The following is a 25,222-nucleotide window of genomic DNA, read 5'->3' as shown; positions in this document are numbered from 1 at the left end:
AAGCCTGCTGGTCTGTGGTAATACAGATTAGCATAGAAACTGCTAATCTATGACAAATGTGAAACCATTTGATTTGCAAAGGGTCTGTAATAACAGTGACCTCTAGCAGTCCCCTATTATACTATATGTCTCCAGTCTATGACTGACTCCTGTAGCATGTCCCCAGTCTCCGCCATCTACTATAGTATGTATGCAGTATCTAACTATCTGCTGTTGCATAGTTGCCGTTTTTTTATAACTTTCTGTAGAATTGTGTTTATTAAATATTATACAGGACTCTCTTGTGATGTTAGGGCCACACCTGGGGCCTCCTATGTAAAGTAAGTTGACTATCATTGGACTCAACTGTAAGATAAATTGGGACAGGGATTGATGTGAATAGTAACGTACCGCTTCCTTCAAAACTTATAAACAATGTTAAATAATACATTAGACTGATAAAATAATAGAAATAAATAATTTAATAAAGCATCAAAAATGCTTAAGGCAAAAAAAAAAAACTTTTTACAAAGTTCTAACAAAAACATAGAACATGGGGGAAACTGAGTTGCAGATGACCTCTAATAACATGGGGTTTCTTAAGACCTGACATAGAATTTGTTGCAATGCTGCCTGTTGGCAACTGCCTCACCTTGAGTGCAACTTGCTTACTATTTTGTCTCTCGCCAGACTGTTTGTAGCTGACCTAACAAACCAGTATGTGCTTTCTTCCCTCCAGCCTATTGCTGTATGCCATCTGTCAGTCTAATTACAGTCTCCTGGACCTGAAACTAAGATGGGGTGATCATTGCCTGTAGGCATTCTCAAGAGTTAGGATAAGCTATTTTAGGCAGAAGACCACTGAGACAGACACTCTGCTTTACCAGTGTTGCCTATCAATGACTGACATTCGTGACATATACTTGGAATCACACAGAATATTAATTAAAGATTCAGTTGGTGCATGTTTATGTACATCTACATATAGCCAGATTCCTTCAGTACCATTTAGGTGACTTTTGTATTATGCACAATACCACACCCTGCCCACTGAATTATAAATACTTTACAACCAATTATCATTCTGCAATATTGTCTTCCTGAACTGTCTCCAGCCGAGTAGGATTAGCATAGCTCTCATACACTGACGGCTGTGACCTTTTTTCCAAAAAAACACTTGTCAGAAATGTAAAAGCCATTACCTGGCTGCACAGGAAACAAGCAATGTTGCATAGCTGCATCATTTTACCCCCTCAATTAATGCCAACCCTTAGTGCTCATATTTTGACATTATCTCTGGATAAGAATTAGTAGTTTTTTCAATGTGTCAAGATATTAACATATATAAAACTGTAGTTTACACATTGAGAATATTTTAAGGATAATTTAACAATCTGCTATTTAAAGATACTGTAAAATTTAATAGCACAAAACTTTAACATGTCCTGGGATGGCATGAAAGCCCTCCTTATTTGACTCCTGAATTGGTGATTACTAAACTTGATGTGATTTTCAGTAAATTGAGATGGGTTCATAAACTTGGACAAAGTTTGGGCAGAAGGAGGCCAGGCATTAAAAGAACCACCCAAAAATATGGAATTTGCATTTGATTCTCTACTCTCAAACTCATATACCAGTGTAGCCTTATGTCCCAGGAACAGCTGTCTGTCCTGTTATTTAGTCTAGGGGGACAGATCAATGCAAAGGCTGTAGTAGGAGTAGGTAACATTTGAAGTATTCAGATGAAACTGTATCAGGGACTATTAGTATGACCTGGTAGCAGCTAGTGTATAAAAAGTTCCAGTTAGAGGAGTATAATAATAATATAATATAATAGTAGGCAATAGGTGTAGGTAATCCCAATATGAGGAAAATCTAGAACTAGGGTTGAAGCAAATGTTTGTGTGTGTCCAATGTGGATGTGTAAGCTAGGCAGGAGGAACCCTGCCTTTTAAGGCTGTAAGTGGTAGAAATGGGCTTACCTGAAGGCCAGAACCCATGAAACTCCTTTTCTTCCCCAGAGCCATTGAAAGTGGGAATGGACACTGGGGATGCAATCAACAGGTTTGCAACACTAAAGACCATAAATGCTGTGCACCAACAACCCCACAATTGGATAGAAGCTGGAGTAGCAAAGCAGAGTCAGTGTCAGAAACAAGGCAGAAATCAGAACTAGAGAATCAGCCACCAAATTAGATACTGGAACAATAGATAAACCAGAGTCCAGGATCAAACCAGTAGAGCAGTTAGGCCGATTCAAAATAAGATAATACACAAGTGTTCAAAGCAAGGTCTAAGGTCACAAAGTGGGAGAAATCAGGATGCAAGCACAGGGTCAACAGCAATGTGGGCCATATATAGACTATATTACCAAAATTATTGGGACACCTGTCTTTACACGCACATGAACTTTAATGGCATCCCAGTCTTCGTCCGTGGGGTTCAATATTGAGATGGCCCACCCTCTGCAGCCATAAGAGCTTCAACTCTTCTGGGAAGGCCATCCACAAGGTTTAGGAGTGTGTCTATGGGAATGTTTGACCATTCTTCCAAAAGCACATTTGTGAGGCCTGGCTTGCAGTCTCTGCTCTAATTCACCCCAAAGGTTGTTCTATTGGGTTGAGGTCAAGACTCAGGCCAGTCAAGTTCCTTTACCCCAAACTCACTTATCCATGTCTTTATGGACCTTGTTTGTGTACTGGTGCGCAGTCATGTTGGGACAGGAAGGGGCCATCCCCAAACTGTTCCCACAAAGTTAGGAGCATGAAATTGTCCAAAATGTCTTGGTATGCTGATGCCTTAAGAGTTCCCTTCACTGGAACTAAGGGGCCAAGCCCAACCCCTGAAAAACAACCCCACACCATAATCCCCCCTCTAACAAATATTTTGGACCAGTGTACAAAGCAAGGTCCATAAAAGACATTATTTGAGTGAGTCTGGGGTGGAGAAACATGACTGGCCTGCACAGAGTCCTGACCTCAACCCAATAGAACACCTTTGGGACTAATCAGAGTGGAGACTGCGAGCCAGGCCTTCTCATCCACATCAGTGCCTGACCTCACAAATGTGCTTCTGTAAGAATGGTCAAACATTCCCATAGACACACTCCTAAACCTTGTGGACAGCCTTCCCAGAAGAGTTGAACCTGTTATATCTTCACAATAAAGAAACCTACAGACTAAGACTGGGATGCCATTGATGTGTGTGTGAAGGCAGGCGTCCCAATACTTTTGGTAATAAAGTGTAAATTATCTAGCAACATGTATTAAAGAGGTTTCAAACCTAGAAGTAAACATTTCTTATATTGCAGCATACCAAATCTTAGATGCAATGGTATTATTAGTTTTATATTTTAGGCTTAATTTGCTTTATTTTAATCTGGTGATCCAGTCAGTAAGCCTGTTGTTTTTCAAAAGAACAAGCTCACCAGCAAAAATAGCAGTTATAGTGTTGAGGCAAACCATTTACCAATGACAGAGGAGCTTACAATGATCAGCTTTTATTTGTTTATGTAATATCTTTATCCCGAAAGAAAAAAAAAAAATGTTTCTATAACTGCTTGTGTAACTGCAGTGTGAGGTGTAGTTTGGCTTCAGTTTGTTAATGTATCTAAATCTGCTAGTACTTCTAATACCCCTCCTCCCAGAATGTCCAAAGGTGCCCATCTCATGAATACAGGAGGTGTGTTAATGGCCAGATCACCAGGTGAAAACAGAAGGTAAAAAAGCCTAAAAGAAAACGCATGCAGCCACCACATCGAAGGATTGGTAAGCTGCAGTATGTTACATTTTTGGTTTTGGGTTTAATACCAATTCAAGGATTCTTATATACTGCCACCCTGACGCTGAAACATGCATTCATATCTATGTCAAATGTAATTTACACAATCAACACCCACTTTTGGCCAACAAGTTAACCTTACAAACTGGAAGGAGCTTTGCTATGAAAAGCCCTAACTGGGCATGACATAAGCAGGCGCTAGGCTGACAATCTATTGGCAGAGGGAACGGTAGAGAGGAAATGATGTCTCTAGAGAATTCCTCGAGTTAAGCTGTGTTGGCCCTGGAAATGGTTGCAGCTGTTTCCCAGATATAGGCACATATATTCAGAATAGTAATTGTAGAGCAGATATATCAAAAGAAAGGGATGTCTGGAGAAACAATGACACAGATGAAGAAATCCTTGTCTTCCACTTAAAATTATTATAGTGTTAACTCAAAATCAAAATCATTACATTTCTTCAGAGAGTACAATTTTAAGTAGTCATGGACAACTACAACCTGGAGCAGAAGAAGCCGCACGTCTTTGTAGCAAGAGGAACATGTGTAGTCATTGAGATGATTGTTCCATTGCAAATTATGCTTGTAATGATAAGTCTTGGATATTGATTCTGCGGACAGCAGACTGACTGGATTAATTGACCCATTTATCTCCTGTCTATCCAGTCACCTAACATCAATTCCAAGTTCTCCAAATTAAAATCACACATACAAAAGGAACCATATTAGGATATAGCCAGCATCCTTCATGTACTGTGTGTATTGAAAGCGTTCAAAAGCAAATCAATAAAATGCACATGACACTGGAAAGACAGGGACAATTTAGTGGAGCCAGGAGATGCTTTAATGAGACAAAATCAGGCATTGTAGTTGTACAATTTACATGTTTCCTCTATGCGTTAGGAAACATTATGAAGCAAACCCTCACTTCACAAGGGAAGTTCCTATGTGATCTCCTTCCAGAGAGAATGTCAGTAGATATATTCTGGCCACATCATCTGCTGGAACAGGATTAATAAACTGGATAGCACAAATCAGATTCTCAGTGCTGTGTAACTATGCAGAGAGACTAGGGCCAGAATTTAGCTTTGGCCACATAAACCAAGGCCTATGGCACCACAGGTGTTAGGGGCAGCACTTTACCATCCCTACTTTTAAATCATCGACTGAAATTATATCTGAGCTTCCAGAGCCACTAATACAAAGATCAAATTTCCACCTTTAGAGCAGCATTAACAGGTCATCACCACAAATACTGCTTGAAAACAATTGTCCATGCATTCCCTACATTAGGACCTCTCTCCTTCATGTCAGCATCATGTTTTTAGTGAATTTAAACAAAACCCACATGTTTTTGGTTGTATCTGTTGATTGTAAAGGATAAAGATAAAAAAAAAAACACACGCTGAAGCAAAATCATATCCAAATCTCTAACTCTCAGATTCTAATGCGTTCTATATAAAGCACAAAAGGTAAGCTTGGATGTTCTTTTAATGTTCAAACACTGCATGACAAGCTGCATGAGATCTTAAAATGACACTAAATATCCTTCTTTTCCAAAAAATAATCCATACACATCTACTACTTAATGGCCCTTTAATCTATTTTTCATTATATCATTTCTTACTATGTTTTTCTGCCTTCTTCTAACATCCTCTATGAGTTCCTGAATCTCTTCTTTTCTCCCTTACTTCCATTTGTTTGGAATGAACAGTGCTAGTGTAATTTGTGATCAATGTGCCCTGCTCTATGCATACTAAAAACCTCATAGTCCATAGTCCCTACTCCATCTTGGGAGAGAGTAAGACAGGGTTGCTACATTCCTATTTACAGTGGGTCCAAGGGAATGAATGTAGCCACCCTCCAACAGGAAGTCTGAAAAAAGAAATTTGGAGATTTGGACAAAAGAGCAATAGAAGGTACTTTTTTGAGTTAAGATTACATACTTGAATAGATTTTTTTTTAAACCCAGCATTTACCATCACTTTAAGTTCCCCAAAGTCACATAGTAAATACAGTATGATCCAATACATGAATTTTAAATAAATGTTTTGTTGTGCCAAGATACAGTAGAAGCAGTGACATTGACATTTGTTTAACTATATTATTCCCTCAGTGTTGACATATTGACATAATGAGAAGTTATAATCGTCTGACCATTGGGTCGAAAAGGTAACCCTATAGTACACGCTCCACTTATATGAGTACCTTTGGTTTTGCAACATCCTGACGAATTACTGTGTTCATAGTGACTGTAGGTTAGTCTCTTATGGATAAGGTACTATAAAACATCAACACTGGATAAGGAGAGATCACTTTAGAAGTTAACTTAGAAGTTAGACTACATAATTCAATATGTTGATGGGAAAACACAGTAGTGATTCTCACTTTATTATTCTCATTTAGTTTGCTATATTAAAAGTTTTGGGGTTGGTTTGTCTGGTCAGGATTCTAGAGCCTTGATTCTAAAGTCCAGGCTCTTGTAAGATGTTTGTTCTTATATCTGTTTTATATGAGACTGAAATCTGCCTGTCTTTTAAAAAACACAAATTCTGTACAGTTTCAAGAAACCCTAAGATACTGGCCAACTAGGATATTACAGACTACTGAACGAAGATATTTTCTTTCCATGTGCAGGTTAGTGTTCCCCGGCATGGGTTTCCTGTACAGGGAGGTAGGAAGACTACCCTCTGCAGTTGTTTCAATTAATGATGTCCAGAAATAGTATCTCTTTTGTGTCAAAAGTAAATTAAAAAGTCTGTGGTTCCATCCCAGAAAAGGAGGATTATCATCTATGTACAGTACAGTACCTGTGCCACAATACAGTGGCATAGATGAGTCTTCCTCCTTAAAAACCCCTCTCTCCTATTCCCCCAAGTACAGGTTTGCATATAATGGGGCACAAGCAGTCCCCATGGCCGCACCTGCGCCTGGATGAAAATAGCTTCTCACAGACAGGAACACACTGTGAGTAAGTGATGATCTCAAAAATTTGGACAAGAACATTTATAGTCTTGTTGAGTTGTATCACCCTCATCTAAGAAATGCTCAATCAATGAAAACCCAAGGTCATGTGGGATTGATGAATATAACGCTTCTACATCTAATGACACCATCTTCTGGCAATGTAACCCCCTATAATATTCTCAATAAGACCCCTTTCACATTGAGGCGGTTTTCAGGTGCTTTAGCTCTAGACGGAGCCTCTGAAAAGCACCTACCATTCATTACAGTGTGTCTTTTCACACTGGGGAAGTGTGCTTGAGGGACGTTACGAAAAGTCCTGCAAACAGCATCTTTGGGGTGGGTTGGGAGAGCTTTAAATAGCATTTCCAAAATGTCCTGCCCATTGCAATGAATGCGTAGCGTTTCCAAAGCACCGCATGCGTAGCGTTTCCAAAGCATGCGTAGCGTTTCCAAAGCACCGCTTGTTTTTAAGGTAAAAAGCGCCCCACTAGCGGCCGAAAAGCACCGCTAAAACAGCGCTTAAGTGCTGCAAAAACGAGCAGGGCTTTAGCGCTAAAGGCCAGGCGCTGCAGTGTAAAAGGGGTCTAAATGTGATGTATCTTGCATATAGGAAGAAGTGTTTGATCATGCTTCTGTAGAAAGGTGTATATAGTAGATGCTTATTTTTTTCAGTTACAGAACCATCTGAGAGGATATAAAAGACAAACATCTTACAAGAGCCTATAAAGACTCTAGAATCCCATCCAAAAAGAGTAACCCCAAGAAATTTTTTACAAAACAATGAGGATAACATAAGAGAACCATTACTTCTTTTTCTCATCAACACAATGAATTATGCAGTATTCTGTGAAAACACAACACTAGTTACAAAAGGATGGATTTGTTTATAAAGTAATCTCTCTCGATCCAGAATTAATGTTTTGACACACCAGTCCATAAGTGACAAGATAACATGCAGTCACCACATTGTACTTATATATGTGGTGCACATTCCATGTGCCCATTTCTGGACTTAGGTTTATAAGCCTTTTTGACCAATAGTCATATGATTATTGCATGTTATTATGCCAATTTTAAGTCTGTAATTTTTACAAGGTCCGGGTCAATCATGAGTTTGCCACTATAATAACCAACTACAAAAAATGCACTTCCTGGCCTTTGAACTTGAGGGGTTGACTGATGCCATCTTTCATTCCTCCATTTTATTATTCTGCTAATCTGGCCATAGCCCCACAGATAGGCACAGAGCAGTTGGCAGAATTATTTCAGTACACAATAAGTCACTCGCTGCAAAAGGAGGATCTTGGTTATGTGCAAGAATTTCTCATTTCAGATGATGAAGAAGAGGAACAGAGGACCAAAGAGGGAAGGGAAATCAGACAAGGAGCAGCAAGAGGCAATGATGCTACTGCAGCTGCAGCTTAATGCAAAGCGGGCTCCATCAGTGAGGAGGTTGGAGATGACAAGCTTCAGACTGTACATGAATGCCAATGATAAGATAGAGAGGAAAAGTTGGGAAGAGGCAGCTTCACAGAGCTCTGTAGTCTGTTTTTTTCTTTTAACATATCTGCCACTTACATCCCCATTGTGACCTGCAGCCTCTGCTAGCAGCCTATCAGCTCTTGTAAAACTACCAGTAATTTGGATGCCACGTGCATGAGGGGATACTTTGATATGCACCACAAAGTATGGTGGGAGCAGTACCTCAATGGTACACCTTGGAAGCAAAAAACCTGTACTCTTCCTCGTTCCTCACTCCCCCCCCCCCCCCCCCCAAAAAACAGCATCCACTGCAAAATCTGTGGCTTCTACAAATAGGGAGGGAAGTCTTACAAGGGTTTTGGAAGCTAACACTGTGCCACATTTAGCAAGGACGGGGTGTCTAGTTGAGTAGGATCAAATGTAGGCCATTCTTCAGCAGCATTCTTGATCAGGTAGATGTCACTTCCACGGCATCTGAAGTGGAATAAAAAAATGTTCCCTAATCCCCCTTATGCCCATGATCTCAATGCCAGCTTTGTTAAATCTGCTTTAATCCTATGGCCTCCTATTGCAAGTTTATGGCCTGTGCTACACCACAGTGGCAGGTATCCAGAGGCCAATTTTCATTTCAGCTTCAGCATAGAAGGATGTTCTGCTTACGGGCAAATGGTTCTCCTGATTTAAAGGATGCCACCAATTTTGCTATATTTTTATCATTATATAAATTACCCCACTTCCCAATACCTATAACTTTTTGTTTCCTTATACTTTTTTCTTTTTTCAAACCTTTTCTTATTTTGGGCCTGCTGTAAGCCCATGGTCATGGTTCCCTTCACCTTAGGTGTCATAGGTCACCTCACGCTCATCTGATTGGCATGGGCACTGCCACATAACTCTCTGTTTTATGTAGCTGCAGATGCAAATGAGTGGGGATGTTTTACGGTGTTCATGCTGGGCCATTTTAAAAAATATCCATTGTTAATAGCAACCTCACTTTGGCGAAACACATTAGTTGTGTAGGACCTATGTTCCTATACCATTTTGCTAGCATTCTGCATGAACATTTGATGCTTGCACTGCAAAACCACCACGCTATTAGCGTAAGTACATTTTGGGCTCTGCTAAGATCTAATCCTGGTTGACCCAATTGCCATTAAGACACAAATTAACTTATGGATGGAATACAGTTCCTGAGATCATACTTTATACCAACACATGCATTCTTTCAAAAACAATATATTTTTATGGATACTGTCTTTTGCTTACACACACACATTTGTTGAAATAGGCATGCGTGAAAAATCTCATCAGTGGATATCCATTAAACTTTAACAGTACATGTCCCCGGGGAGTTATGAACATTTCTTCTGTCATGTTACTATTTATGTACATATATGGAAGGATGTTTACAATAACACACAAACTGTAAAGTGTGCACAGACTATGATATAGTGTTGGACAAATATAACAATACTGCAATCAGTAGTATACACTGATGATGGTATCGACAACTATTACATCCAAATAAGGTGGATCTAATATATCATTAGAAATTGCTATCAGTATTTTTATGAGCACTGGGAAACTGTCTCTAGAGGGATATGCTGAGTATTTATTCAATTGGATCAATGTTACATGAATTCTGACACATACTGTTCATGTAGGAATCTCATCCACAAAGTACAGCGCTTCCCCTAATTTTAATAAATAAAAAAAAAAAAAACAAAGCAAATCAACCACCACAATCAAAAAAAGATATTAACAAAATCTCATACACAAAATACAACATTTCCCATAAATAAATAAATAAATGAATAAATAAATCACCGCAAACAATAATCAAAACAATATAAAATAAAAAAGATAGACGTCATATATTGCATAAAACCTCCTAAATACATAAAGTGCAATTTCACTAAAAATGGTCAAGTTTTGTATTCATCTTTTCATATCTGGCTGAAATTTTTGTGTATGCATTTTTGCACCCCTAAAACTATTGACTATTTGGTTTTAAATATGACCCTGCGGAAGGAGTATTGTATTGATATCAGATTGATATGGAGATCTTATGATCTTTCTAGCCCTGATGAAGAGGTGCTCCCAGACCCCAAAACACACTGGCTACTTTTGATTGTACCCGACTTTTATGGGAATAAAGCTGTATCTGGAACTCTTAGCAGTGATGTGGCGCTTCAACTTCAGTTTTTGTTTCATCACATTACAAGCCAAGGAGACTGTGGAGATCATTTGGGGTGTAGAAGCTGCCTGCCCAGGAACCAGATCATTTACATCAACATCAATACTTTAGGATAACAATACCAGCAAGATAACCCTGCAGGTCCAGCTCTATCTTTAACGTTTCCTCAACTTTACATACATCAGTCATTTTTAAACAGGTAAAACAAACTTATTAAGTGATTCTGAGCCACTTGAGCGCACCTTGAAGATAGCTACCACTTTAAATATGGAATGTGGAAGACTGTACATTTGCCATATCAAAATTTTTTTTTTTATGGACTTGCAATTATTTGGGTATATGACATATATATATATATATATATATATATATATATATATATATATATATATATATATATATAAATATAAATATATATATATATATATATATATATATATATATATATATATATATATATATATATATATGCAGCATCTCACAAAAGTGAGTACACCCCTCACATTTTTGTAAATATTTTATTATATCTTTTCATCTGACAACACTGACGAAATGACACTTTCCTACAATGTAAAGTAGTGAGTGTACAGCCTGTATAACAGTGTATATTTGTTGTCCCCTCAAAATAACTCAACACACAGCCATTAATGTCTAAACCGCTGGCAACAAAAGTGAGTACACTCTGTTGCCTTATGAGTTTATGTGAAATATCCATTAATAGCTGTAAAATATTGTAATTATGAATATATTTCATTTAGCTTGTATCTATGGAGGGTGTGTAACATAGCTTCACAGAAGTGTCTATTAGACAGACAATTCGGTGCCTAAGCTTGTGCATACAAACAATGGGACCCCAACCTCATTGTTCTACACATACTCACTTCAAAGGATCACGTGTTTGAATATGCAATGAGGGGCCATGGCCAGCCCATCATGTATACTTAATTTCCCTGAAAATGTAATCTATTTACAAGGTTAAGTTTCCTGCTCTAAATAGTCTGGGACAAAGATTTGCATTAAAGGGGGCTGAATATTATATAGTATAGGGATTGGAGATGTAGCCAGTTCTTACCCAGGATTAGAGAGGCCCACCAATCAGAGCCACACCATGCCAACCAATCAGGCATCAGCCTGTAATGATATACACAGACTAGATAAGAGGGAAACACACACTCTCTGATGGAGCGGTCACCCAAATGGAACCTTTGTGGGTCATAGCCTGGTAACTATTGGAACTAAATATGTTTATATTATGTCTTTTCTGTCCTACTGTTTGTAGGTTAAGATTTTAAGGAATAGACTCTGTATTCCTTCATGTAATCCATGATTTTTACCCTTTTCCTGTGCAATTAGATAGATTGCTGTGTATTAGTCTAGGCCTACTTTACTATATACCAGTACATTTTTGTTATTGTGTTAAAGCTTTCACTCATGGTCAAAGGACTCCCATTTAACCCAAATCATATCTGAGAGATATTAAATCTCAAATATAGTAAACAGGTAACAACTCCTAAGTGAATATGTCCAAATTGGGCCCAATTAGCCATTTTCCTCCCCAGTGTCATGTGACTCATTAGTGTTACACAGTCTCAGGTGTGAATGGGGAGCAGGTTTGTTAAATTTGGGATGTGAATGGGGAGCAGGTTTGTTAAATTTGGTGTTATCGCTCTCACTCTCCCATACTGGTCATTGGAAGTTCAGCACCTCATGGCAAAGAACTCTCTGATGCTCTGAAAAAAAGAATTGTTGCTCTACATAAAGATGGTCTAGGCCAGGGATATGCAATTAGCGGACCTCCAGCTGTTGCAGAACTACAAATCCCATGAGGCATAGCAAGACTCTGACAGCCACAAGCATGACACCCAGAGGCAGAGGCATGATGGGACTTCTAGTTTTGCAACAGCTGGAGGTCCGCTAATTGCATATCCCTGGTCTAGGCTATAAGAAGATTGTCAGGACCCTGAAACTGAGCTGCAGCACGGTGGCCAAGACCATATAGCGGTTTAGCAGGACAGGTTCCACTCAGAACAGGCCTCACCATGGTCTACCAAAGAAGATGGGTGCACATGCTTAGCATCATATCCAGAGGTTGTCTTTGGGAAATAGACGTATGAGTGCTGCCAGCATTGCTGCAGTCCACAAACAGTTTGCTGAAGACAAGCAGACTAAGGACATGGATTACTGGAACCATGTCCTGTGGTCTAATGAGACTAAGATAAACTTATTTGGTTCAGATGGAGTCAAGCATGTGTGGCGGCAACCAGGTGATGAGTACAAAGACAAGTGTGCCTTGTCTACAGTCAAGCATGATGGTGGGAGTGTCATGATCTGGGGCTCCATGAGTGCTGCTGACATTGGGGAGCTACAGTTTATTGAGGGAACCATGAATGCCAACAAGTACTGTGACATACTGAAGCAGAGCATGATCCCCTCTTTTCGGAGACTGTGAGAAAGGGCAATATTCCAACATGATAACGACCCCAAACACACCTTCAAGACAACCACTGCCTTGCTAAAGAAGCTGAGGGTAAAGGTGATGGACTGGCCAAGCATGTCTCCAGACCTAAACCCCATTGAGCATCTGTGGGGCATCTTCAAACGGAAGGTGGAGGAGCGCAAAGTCTCTAACATCCACCAGCTCCGTGATGTCATCATGGAGGAGTGGAAGAGGAATCCAGTGGCAACCTGTGAAGCTCTGGTGAACTCCATGCCCAATACGGTTAAGGCAGTGCTGGAAAATAATGGTGGCCACCAGGGGCGTTGCTAGGTCTGCAAAAAATCTGGGGCTAGAGCCCATAGCAGCGGTCACCGGTCACCAACCGGGGGGGGGCACGCCAGTGGTAAGCAATTTTTCGTGGGCAATGGCCGGCGTTGGTGGTACAATCATCATGGCACCATGATTGATATGGTGTCAGGGTGATTGAAGCGCATTGTTTCTATTGTTACATTCTAATATATAATGCCACCAGATGCAACTTGTTACTTGCCACTGTCACCTGCCACTAGATGTGGATTGTCACTTGCACCTGTCACCAGATGTGGATTGTCAATTGCCACCTGATGTGGATTGTCACTTGCCACGTCACCTGCCACCATTTGTAGATTGTCACTTGCCACCTGATGCGGATTGTCACTTGCCATGTCACCTGCCACCATTTAGAGATTGTCACTTGCCATGTCGTCTGGCACTAGATGTGGATTGTCACTTGCCAACTGATGTGGATTGTCACTTGCTATGTCAGCCAGTGCCACCAAATATGCTTTGTCACTGCATTGGTGGCAGGCTGGCAGCACTGGTCCATTTAGTGAGGGCAGGAGAGCGGTGATGCGGGCGGGCAGTGAGAGATGAGAGATCACTTCTTTCCTCTCTTTTAGGCTACTTTCACACTGAGGCACTTTACGCTAAATATTGCGCTTGCAAAACAGCTGTAAAGCACCTCTCCTGTCACTCCAGTGTGAAAGCTCAAGTGCTTTCACACTGGGGCAGTGCGCTTGCGGGACGTTAAACAAAGTCCTGCAAGCAGCATCTTTCGGGTGCTTTAGGAGCGGTGTATACACCGCTCCTAAAGTGCCCCTGCCATTGAAATCAATTGGCATCGCCACCGAATCACCTGCAAAGCGCTTCGGTAGCAGAGCTTTGCGGGCGCTATTAACCCCTTAAAAGCACTGCTTAAACTACGATAAAGCGCCGCTAAAAATAGCGGCGCTTTACCGTCGATGTCCCTCCGCCACAGTGTGAAAGTGCCCTTAGAGTAGCCTCTGTGTGTGGGACATCTGCTGCAGGGAAGGAAGAGAGGGAGTCAGTGTTCTCCTCATGATCAGCGGGCTGTGCTGGCAGTGAGGGCAGCTTAGTGGGTGATGAGGCTGGGGAGACTGCAGCTCTCTTACCTCTGTCAGATGAGGAGGAAAGGGAGGCTTCGTCCATGTCAGAGCCTGGGTGACAAAGTCTCTGGGCAGTGGTTGTGGTGAGGCAGGGCGGCCGTTCTCTGCAGAGCCATCTTGGACTGCTGTGTGCTTCATGAATAAATCTGTGAGGCGGCGGGCAGTGGCGTCACTAGGGTTGGTGTCACCTGGTGCGGCAAAACATGGTGTCACCCCCTCCTGTCTATCCTGCCCAGTGCCCTGCAGGCGCACCTCCAAATGGCCCCTGTAAATTAAAGTATAGGGTGGTATTGGGCAGGCTGGGGTGATATAGGGCAGTTTGCGGTGGTATAGGGCAGGTTGGGGTGATATAGGGCAGGCTGGGGTGGTATAGGGCAGGTTGGGGTGGTATAGGGCAGACTGGGGTGGTATAGGACAGACTGGGTGGTATAGGGCAGGTTGTGGTGGCATAGGGTAGGTTGCAGTGGCATAGGGCAGGTTGCGGTGGCATAGGGCTGGTTGCGGTGGCATAGGACAGGCTGCGGTGGCATAGGACAGGTTGCGGTGGCATAGGGCAGGTTGCGGTGGCATAGGGCTGGTTGCGGTGGCATAGAACAGGTTGCGGTGGCATAGGGCAGGCTGCGGTGGCATAGGACAGGTTGCGGTGGCATAGGGCAGGCTGCGGTGGCATAGGGCTGGTTGCGGTGGCATAGGACAGGTTGCGGTGGCATAGGGCAGGTTGCAGTGGCATAGGGTAGGTTGCGGTGGCATAGGGCAGGTTGCGGTGGCATAGGGCTGGTTGCGGTGGCATAGGACAGGTTGTGGTGGCATAGGGCAGGCTGCGGTGGCATAGGACAGGTTGCGGTGGCATAGGGCAGGCTGCAGTGGCATAGGGCAAGTTGTGGTGGCATAGGGCAGGCTGGAGTGGCATAGGGCAAGTTGCGGTGGCATAGGGAAGGCTGAGGTGGCATAGGGCAGGTTGCGGTGGCTTAGAGCAGGCTGGAGTGGCATAGGGCAGGTTGCGGTGGCATAGCGCAGGCTGGGGTGGCACAGGGCAGGCTGGGGTTGTATAGGGCAGGCTGGATTTGTATAGGGCAGGCTGGGGTGGTATAGGCAGTGGGCAGTGGCGTCACTAGGGTTGGTGTCACCTGGTGCGGCAAAACATGGTGTCATCCCCCTCCTGTCTATCCTGCCCAGTGCCCTGCAGGCGCACCTCCAAATGGCCCCTGTAAATTAAAGTATAGGGTGGTATTGGGCAGACTGGGGTGATATAGGGCAGGTTGGGGTGGTATGGGGCAGGCTGGGGTGGCACAGGGCAGGCTGGGGTTGTATAGGGCAGGCTGTATTTGTATAGGGCAGGCTGGGGTGGTATAGGGCAGGTAGGGGTGATATAGGGCAGGCTGGGGTGGTATAGGGCAGGTTGGGGTGGTATAGGACAGGCTGGGGTGGCACAGGGCAGGGTGGGGTTGTATAGGGCAGGCTGGATTTGTATAGGGCAGGCTGGGGTGGTATAGGGCAGTTTGCGGTGGTATAGGGCAGGTTGGGGTGATATAGGGCAGGCTGGGGTGGTATAGGGCAGGTTGGGGTGGTATAGGGCAGACTGGGGTGGTATAGGGCAGGCTGGGGTGGCATAGGGCAGGTTGCAGTGGCATAGGGTAGGTTACGGTGGCATAGGGCAGGTTGCGGTGGCATAGGGCTGGTTGCGGTGGCATAGGGCAGGTTGCGATGGCATAGGGCAGGCTGCGGTGGTATAGGGCAGGTTGCGGTGGCATAGGGCAGGCTGGAGTGGCATAGGGCAAGTTACAGTGGCATAGGGAAGGCTGGAGTGGCATAGGGCAGGTTGCGGTGGCTTAGGGCAAGCTGGGGTGGCATAGGGCAGGTTGCGGTGGCATAGGGCAGGCTGGGGTTGTATAGGGCAGGCTGGATTTGTATAGGGCAGGCTGGGGTGGTATAGGGCAGTTTGCGGTGGTATAGGGCAGGTTGGGGTGATATAGGGCAGGCTGGGGTGGTATAGGGCAGGTTGGGGTGGTATAGGACAGGTTGCGGTGGCATAGGGAAGGCTGGGGTGGCATAGGGCAGGTTGCGGTGGCATAGGGCAGGCTGGGGTGGTATGGTGCCAGGTTAGGACTCTATGTAGTGACATGTGCAGCAGTGCAGTAACTTACAGCATGCCTGGTGCTGAAGACGCTCTGGGATGCTGTGTTCTCGTCTCTTTCTCCTTGAGTGAGTGAAGGAGTCTGTGGGAGGAGTGGAGAAGGCAGCCACACCCCTAGCTCTGCCCACCAACTCCGGCTGCCTCCGGAGACATTGGAGATCCCTGAGGCTGAGGGACAGCTTAAGACTGGGGGAGTGCTACAGGCAGCCTCCCCCACACGGGTTGGTGCTCTGCTCACACCGCTCCGCTGCGGCTCTGCAAGCAGAAGTACAGTGTGCAGCGGTGGGCGGTGGCCCCGGTGTCACCCCTCTGGCGGGTGTCACCCGGTGCAGCCCACACCCCCATAGCAACGCCGGCCGGGACCCGATGTCTGGACTCTGCAATCGCCGCTGGGCCATGTTCTGCTGGTGTGCAGGGATCTCCTCCTCCCTGGGACAGACAGGCTGAGATGCAGAGAGCCGGATTTTTCACCCTGTGAAGCGGATCACACAGCCATACTGCTCGGCGGCAAGGACACACCCCCACTTATCTCCTCTCATCCGCCTCTCATGCAGTCCGCAAGCCGCAGCCGCGGCCCGAGTCTCTGCAGAAATAGACTCTGGGCTATGGGACCCAGATTCAGGGCTATAGCCCCAATAGCCACCCCCTGGCAACGCCTCTGGTGGCCACACAAAATATTGACACTTTGGGCTCAATTTTGACATTTTCACTTAGGGGTGTACTCACTTTTGTTGCCAGCGGTTTAGACATTAATGGCTGTTTGTTGAGTTATTTTGAGGGGACAGCAAATTTACCCTGTTATACAAGCTGTGTACTCACTACTTTACATTGTAGCAAAGTGTCATTTGTTCAGTGTTGTCACATGAAAAGATATATATTTTAATAAAATGTGAGGGATGTTTAAGATAGATAGATAGATAGATAGATAGATAGATAGATAGATAGATAGATAGATAGATAGATAGATAGATAGATAGAGATCTATCTATATCTAGATATATATCTAGATATAGATAGATATAGATATATATATTATTGGTTGGAATGATTTATTATTGATTGATTTATTGATTTAACTTTGGGGCAAAGCTGTACCTTATATATGTGATTTTATTAATGTCTTTTGGGAGATTTACACAACTACTATTGGGTAGAGGGGTTACCAAGGGTGAGCACAGAATTTAGCTAGTTTACTCATGTAGGAATACGAAGCACTGTGCTCTTAATTGGTATTCAAAGATATAACTGTGGTGGTAAAAAAATGATGCAGTGAATAACTGGACACATACTTCATTTTGAATAACTGGTTACATTCTTTACAAATCTTTTTGTTCTTGCAAGTATTTGACGTTATAAGCTGCTATTTGACTATTGAAGGTGATGCCTATAACCTTGGCATTAAAATGTGTATAGCCTTGGAGACTGTGATTTACACATAGTTTTCAGTTATATTTCAATAGTCCTGGAGTTTCAAGCCTTTTTTATGTGTGTGCAGTTGTATGTGTTTGTGCATAGTTGCACTAATAAAGATATTATTATTTTTTATTCTAAAGGTAACTGGAATTATGTTCCGGATTATGTCATCACAGTACCAATTGTGTCCCTACTGACATGTCTGTCTTGTGTCAGTATGGCACTGATTTTGTCATTTTGGGCATGTTTTTGCCAGTACAGTACTGCTTGTCTCTCTGGGGAGTTTTCCAGTTATTCCAGTACTCTGCCTCTGCAGATATGATACTGGTTGTGACTGTAATTTGATTTTGGTTCATCTTCTGTAAGTATGATTATGATTTTGCTATTATTACAATATGATAAGTCTTGGTGAATTTGTTTTTGTGCTGTAAGCTTTGCTCGTGTTGGGGGGATCAGGCACAAGGTAGCAACTGGGATTGGATGGGATGAGGACGTAGGGAGTATAAATACAGCCCTGGGAGGGATATATGCTTTTATGAAATCCTTTCCTACATGCACTGCATAACAAAATGGAGTACTGTACAAAAGCTAGCTACTGTATATGCTTTTAGCACTGACTTAGTGTTATGTATTCACAAGTATTCATTCAACTACTTACTTTTCAATGAACAACGGGTTATGTTTCAAAAGGTGAGGTGACCCAAAAGTGATATATCAGATAAAAGTACAGTACAGTGGACTGAATCACCCTCTGGCTTCTTTTATCATTTTAGGTACCTGCCTATCTATAGTCCCTAACGCTTGCACTGCCTGTTTTGGTTTTTCACTTCTGCTTCAATAGTGCTGTTCTTAGGTGCTCCTACTCCTGCATTCTCTATAATACAAAATTCATGAAATATCTAGGTAGAGTGGAACTACTTAAAACAGCTATAAGAATTGCACAGATCGTAGAAATATCAATATTTGGTGCAGTAACCCTTCAAAAAGAAATCTACACTAAATAAATAAATAAGAACTTACTGTGATGATACTCTCAGCCTCACAATGTACAAAGATTTTCCAGCTCATGGGACATCAATCTAAGTACCAGTAGACTGAACATGACCGTCACTGGGGAAGATCAATTTAACAGTTAACTGTTTACACACACACAATAGCCACCATCAAGTGTTTTATTGGAAACATGCCATTCACAGCATCCATTGTTGCAATTCCGACCTTTAAAAAATGTCTGTATCACCCACTGGCAGCCCCAGAGAGAAATATAACATAGTAACTTCTTCAAACAGAGTTTGTCCTTTATAGCTAGAGCATTCAGAGATTCAACTTAACACTTTTTATATATTGCTTTAATAAAAGAGAAAAGAAGATCGGTGCAATAAATATATACATAAAATAAATTATAAAACAGACATACGTAACAATAAAGTAAACATTCTTTAAAAGTGAAAAATGTCTAAGATGAGTCTGCCCAGTCTTGGTACAGTGCAAAGTTTGAATCACTTGAAGATAGATCAAATCTGATGTTGCAAGATCACTGGCCCTCTTGATATGATTCCCAATAACCTTGAGTAGTTCAGAAGGTTAAATGAGATCTTACAACTGCCAATGCAGCTATCTTTCCTTGTCCCTCAGAGGCTAGTTGCAGAATTATTTTCACCCAATCAAAGGGTTATAGGGGTACGTTGTAGGTGTGCTGGAGTAATGTATTATGTCCAGCAGACACACTGGGTACATTTCCATATCATTATTAAATTATGATTTCTTAGATACCAAGTATGATATAGATCTGATGATCTTTCTCCTGGAAGGTCTAAAGTGTCTCAGCAACCTTCTGGACCTTGTAATATATGCATGTATACACACTCCAGACCAATTATGACTTGACAATTTACAACAAGGCAATATTAGAAGACCTTTGAAGACCCTGGATAGTTGATGTTCACGTAATCTCTGCATTTCTTCTAGATGGACTGTGTTTTGCCAAATTTGTCACGTCTATGACTGCCCAGAATAGACGGTAGTTTTTAATCTTACCAACTTTTAAAATGTAAGAAAAATGCATATTTATAAAGCTGTGAAGGTGACATTTATGAAACATTCACTGCAGGTTAATCCTAATCCTAACTTTGGCACACATGTTCTAAATTACAGTGATTGATTAACTTGCAGTGAATTTTTGGTGAATGTCCCTTCACTGCTCTATAAATATGCCCCTAAGCTACAGTAATTTGGAACACTTAGTAGGTACACATCTGCCAATGAACTACACTGAGCTGCCACCTACACACAACTACGTATTCATCGTATGGCAGAGAGCACTGAGTCCACTTTAATAGGCACTATCATTCAAACAGCTATTTGAGTTAAGGTCAAAATAAAGTCAAAATAAAGTAATCCATTTTAGCTATTATTCAGCAGGCCCTCACGCGTGCTTATGGGGATGTTTTCAGCTTCTTGTCCCATTATTCTGTGTGATTTCCCAACCTCTACCAATTTTAAAGACACCAGACACGTTCACACAGATTAGAATGTTTTTAGAAAACCAGATGACTGGGAACAAGGCATTCATGTGTGCCTATGTGAACAACAGAATAACAGGACACATAGGCTTAAGTTGGCCATATATGTGGCAATTTGGCAGATTGATTGAACATTCAATTCTATTTTTTTGTTGACGTTGCAAAGACATCATTGGGAGATGGTAGCGAAAATGCCCTAATTTAACCCAGTAAAATAAATAGAATAATTTGGATGAAATTGCTGTATTTTTCTCCTGTATTCAATTTAAATTTTCAATAAACTAAATTGAAGCTATATTTTTTGCCACTTTTCAACTTTAGAATCAAACAAATTTGTTTTTTAACAGCACTGTAAAAGGCTGCCACAACTCGTTTCCATTCCCCCGAGGAGCCCCGAACCACGGTAAGTGGCCAGGACAGAAGCAACAATGATTTCATCACTTCAGGTTTCAGAGCTGTCATTCTCTGGCTTTTAACAAGCCCCCTTGTGACAGCAATAAAGTTAAATGGAAAAAAGTGTAAAAAAAATAATATAAATAAAATATATAAAAATAGTTTAAAAATATAAAAACACTCCCGTCCCCCTGCATACATGCAAATGCAAACCTGCGCGTAGGTCCAGACACCCATATGTAAACAATAATTGCATCACACATGTGAGGTATTGCTGCAAACATTACAGAAAGAGCAACAATTCCAGGACCATAATCCCTCCATCCTCCACAGCTGTCTGACCATGAAGCTAGCAAAGAGATTGGGGAATTGTCAGCAAAAATGTTCCAGACAAGCGGGCACGTGCTTGGAGTTGGAGAAAAGTGTCTTTTTCTCCTTGGAGACGGTGAAAAGTGCATTATCCTTGCTAGCTTCCAAGCTAGCCTTAGACAGAATATAGGACAATATATGTATGTACCTTATCTTCTAGGGAACAGGATACATTAAAAAAATTGAAGTGTGGCCATGTTATTTGTCAATCAAGAAAAAAAAAATGAGTGTATCTAAACCCAGCACAAAAATGTAATATATTGCAGCTTACCAGTCCCTAAAACCGAACTCCAGGTTTCTTTTGACTTTTTTTGGACCAAGCTGATTGAACCAAGCTATTGGCTTCACTAATAGATGTTTCCACTGGGAGCAATGTATAAACTCCATAGCATCAGCTACATACAATGTACAGTGCTTTGTTTAGGCAGTGGGATGGAGATTTTCTGTCCTACTCGCGGACCAACATTGAGTCAGGTTGAGTACTGCTCAGCCATTCACAGGCAGCATTGCATTTCAATACAAGGCTTCCTCTGATTGGCAGAGCTGAAGAATTTAACATCCTCTGCCTGCATCTCTGCCAGTCAGAGAAAGCCTTGTATTCACTAATGAAAAACAATGCTGACTTGATTTTGTTCTGGGAACAGGACGTGGAAGTCCCCATCCCACTGCCAGAATACAGTTCTGTATGCTGTGGGGTTAATTTACTAAAGGCAAATAGACTCTGCACTTTGCAGTCGCACCCTTCAAGGGTAATTGCTCTGGAGCTTAGAAAATATGGGGCAGCTGACTTCCATCATCCAATCATGTGCAAGCAAAAATGCTCTTTTTTTTTTCCTTGCATGTGATTGAGTAACACCTCATCTACTAAGCTCTGGAGCAAATGCCCTTGCAACCGCACTGCACTAGCTGATGCTATAAACAGTTTATACATGGCTTCCAGCGGGCAAAATCTATTTGTAAAGGATATATTTAGTTTGGACCAGCTTTGTCCAAACAAACTATTTAAAGTCCCCAGAAACCTGGAATTAGGGTTTAAATGTGGTAGCTGCATTTGTATTCTTGACAAAGGTCCAATTTCCTTAAAACTTCTTAAAACCTCCTTCTTGAAATTTCAAATGATATTGGACTTCACATTTCCCTTATCTGAGTTACAAGACACATTCCCTTTTTGTTATTGAGTTGAGGAGAAAGGGATGTGTTTTGTAGTCCTAACACACTTCCAGTCCTAGGGTGTCACTCTACGACAGGAAGGGTGTTATTGACAGGTACAGCAAATGAAAATAAAGGTAAAAAAGTATGAAACATAGAAAAATAATGGAGCTGGTAAGCTGCAATATATAATATTTTGTTTTTGGGTCCAGCTATGCTTTAAATAATTTGCCATGACCCATCCAGGATACGTAACTGTTCTTATGTTGATTTATGTGTTTCTGATTTTGCCATCTAATGTTACGGGACCGTAGGGTTCGACGTTAAGCACGACACTGTTCTGTGTTGCTTATTATTTCCTGTTTGTTAAAACCCAATAAACATTTTGAAATAAATAATTTGCCAGAAACTCTTCCTAGGGGAACAGAAGGCAAAAGGAAAAGGGTACGGTATACTCCAGAATGCATGTAATTATGGTATTAAAATCAAATAAGGTCAAACTGCAGGTCAGATAGCAGTGGGAACATTTGTATTGTGCCAGCCAGAATACATCCTAACTGCAGATCAAATCTGTAGATTCTCAGATTTCAGTGAATCTCTTTAGACTGTCACCTAGTACGCTATGTGTGTGGGAGACAATATATTCATGTCTTATGCATCATCATATCCCCTGAATCTCAGCAATCCAAATGCACTCTCCCGTGAAAGGTTATATTTGCAGACTTGCTTGCTAGGATATAACTTTTGCAAAAAGGGAACTTATTCTCCATTTTTACATTTGTGACAAATTTGATGTTGTCTAGGCAGTGCAGCAAAGTCGAAAGAAGAAATAAAAACAGCAAACATAGAGAGTAGTTGGCATTGTGCACAGATAAGGCTTGAGCTTCACTATTGTACAGACCACTACTATATGGCTGTTGTACACTCTTTTTTCCCCTCACAGTCAGCCTTTTTGCAGAATGCTGCCAGGCCATCTTGCCTTGGTGCTAATACCACTAGTCAAGTGATTATTAGTAAATTGGAAAGCCACCATGGAGACCCCTTGGTGTTTCCCTTAAAAGATAAATACACTTTCAGAGACTTTTTTGGGACCAAATGCCTCCTGTAATGAAAGACAGTCCTATTGAAGTCTATAAGGATGGAATGTGCAGGTATGGCCAGAGGCAAGAAGATTTCAGCCAGAGGCTCTAAAGACTGCTGCAGGCCGTTAAGGAGGGGCTAGACAATAAGGATAACCGATAACAACTATTCTTTAAGTATATTCTAGTTCTACAGGGCTTCTGTGAAGGAGCACAGGTTTCATAGGCAGTGTGTTGACCCATCCTGCTGTGTCCATATAGACTTTGGGAGAGTGCCTTGTATCCTCTGGTTAATAGTTATTTCTTTATTGTAGCCATGCTGTTTGACAACTACAGTTTATAGGTTTGGATTTATCATGTTCCAGTGCAGTCCTAAATAAACTGCATGCCATGTGGCAAAACAGAGATTTATTACAAGGAAGAGTTTCACAGGAAACATCTTTTGATGCCAATGAGATGTTTCTATTCAGTTTCTTAGTCAGACACTAAGGACAGCCATAGATGGTTAGAATCTTGGCTGGTTCAGCAACCCGTGGTTGCAGGAAAGAAATTCACACCATTTATGGCCTGCCTAGGTGGCTGGTTGGCTAAACACACATGTTACAGTCTAGAGCAAAACATTTTCATATATAATTATATATTATTTTGTAGTATTTTGCAACACCTTCTGTAAGACTGAACTGCGGTTTAAAATGTAAAATCTTTAATTCAAGGTTAAAGATAACAAATTAATTGGGTATAATCATCATAGTATATAAAATGAAGACTGACAGTACCTGCTGCATCTGCCACACGTTCTGTTGTCAAATTCTGGATATTGGGGCGCACTTGAAACACCACTGCTGATCCTGACACACTGCAATAGTTAAAAGTAAGACAAATTAATATTTTAAGAAACTGAATATAGGTGACTCAGAGATGTCTTCTTTGTAAGCATTATTAAACACCACAATGACACATTCCCATACACTGAAATTCAATATAGTATTAAAAATTAGCACAAAAACAGCCTACACAATAAATACTCCTACATGTACTTTATTTCTAGTGGGGGCTGTTTCCATTCACACCATCATGATCACTCTACATCCATTTCCTTCACATACTGCCCGCCATCATTTGCTCCACACTCCTCTCCTGCATATACTGGCCACCCTCATACCCTCTGCACATTTCTCCTGGACATACTGTCCGCAATCATTTGCTCCACACTTCTCTCCTGCACATACTGTTGACCTTCATACCCTCTGCACTCCTCTCCTGCACATAATGCCCAGCCTCATACTTTCTGCACTCCTCTCCCACACATCTGCTCACCCTCATAACCTCCACACTCTTCTCCTGCAACTACTGCCCTCCTGTATACCCTCTGCCCACTTTCAAACCCTCTGCATTCTTCTGCTGCAGAAACTGCCCACCTACTGTTCAACCTCATTCCCTCTGACATTCCTCTGCTGCAGAAACTGCCCACCTTCATACCATGCTGCTCAAATTATTACACATATAAGTTAACAGATAAAGAAAAAATGCAGCACTACTGGTCCTATAAATAATATTGCAGATGTAAGCAAGTGATGGTGACATCCTTCGTACCTATATGCCTCAAATGCTCTCCAATGGTGTACTATAAATATACTTGCAAAACCCAGAAGTGCAAGAAAGGAAAAATGGTACGGAGGGTGTCACAATCACTTGTCTACATCTGCAATATTATTTATAGGGCCTGGAGCTCTGCATTTTTTCTTTATCTGTTATTCTAGTAGGTGTGGGAACACATATCAATGTTGACAGCTTCCCATTAATTTGTTTCTTGAGATTACTGAGGAGGTTTGCGCGGTGGGTTATTCATTCCAGTTGTTTACATATATAAGTTATTG

The 25,222-nt window shown here is 41.8% G+C and overlaps 1 protein-coding gene across 2 annotated transcripts in view; it reads right to left on the bottom strand.

Moving 5' to 3' along the window:
- PTPRN2 (protein tyrosine phosphatase receptor type N2) overlaps window positions 1-25,222 on the bottom strand; it is a 1,455,485-nt gene that overhangs the window by 751,580 nt on the left and 678,683 nt on the right. For both annotated transcript variants that reach the window (XM_073629933.1, XM_073629934.1), the window contains one exon: window positions 24,122-24,201. In XM_073629933.1, the coding sequence (XP_073486034.1) occupies window positions 24,122-24,201 (80 nt within the window). The remainder of the gene's footprint in view (window positions 1-24,121; window positions 24,202-25,222) is intronic.

The sequence above is a fragment of the Aquarana catesbeiana genome, linkage group LG05 (genome assembly GCF_042186555.1).
Source record: "Aquarana catesbeiana isolate 2022-GZ linkage group LG05, ASM4218655v1, whole genome shotgun sequence".
In the NCBI taxonomy this organism is placed as follows: domain Eukaryota; kingdom Metazoa; phylum Chordata; class Amphibia; order Anura; family Ranidae; genus Aquarana; species Aquarana catesbeiana.
Note: the sequence above shows the minus strand (reverse complement) of the source record. Positions and strands in the feature narration are given on the sequence as shown.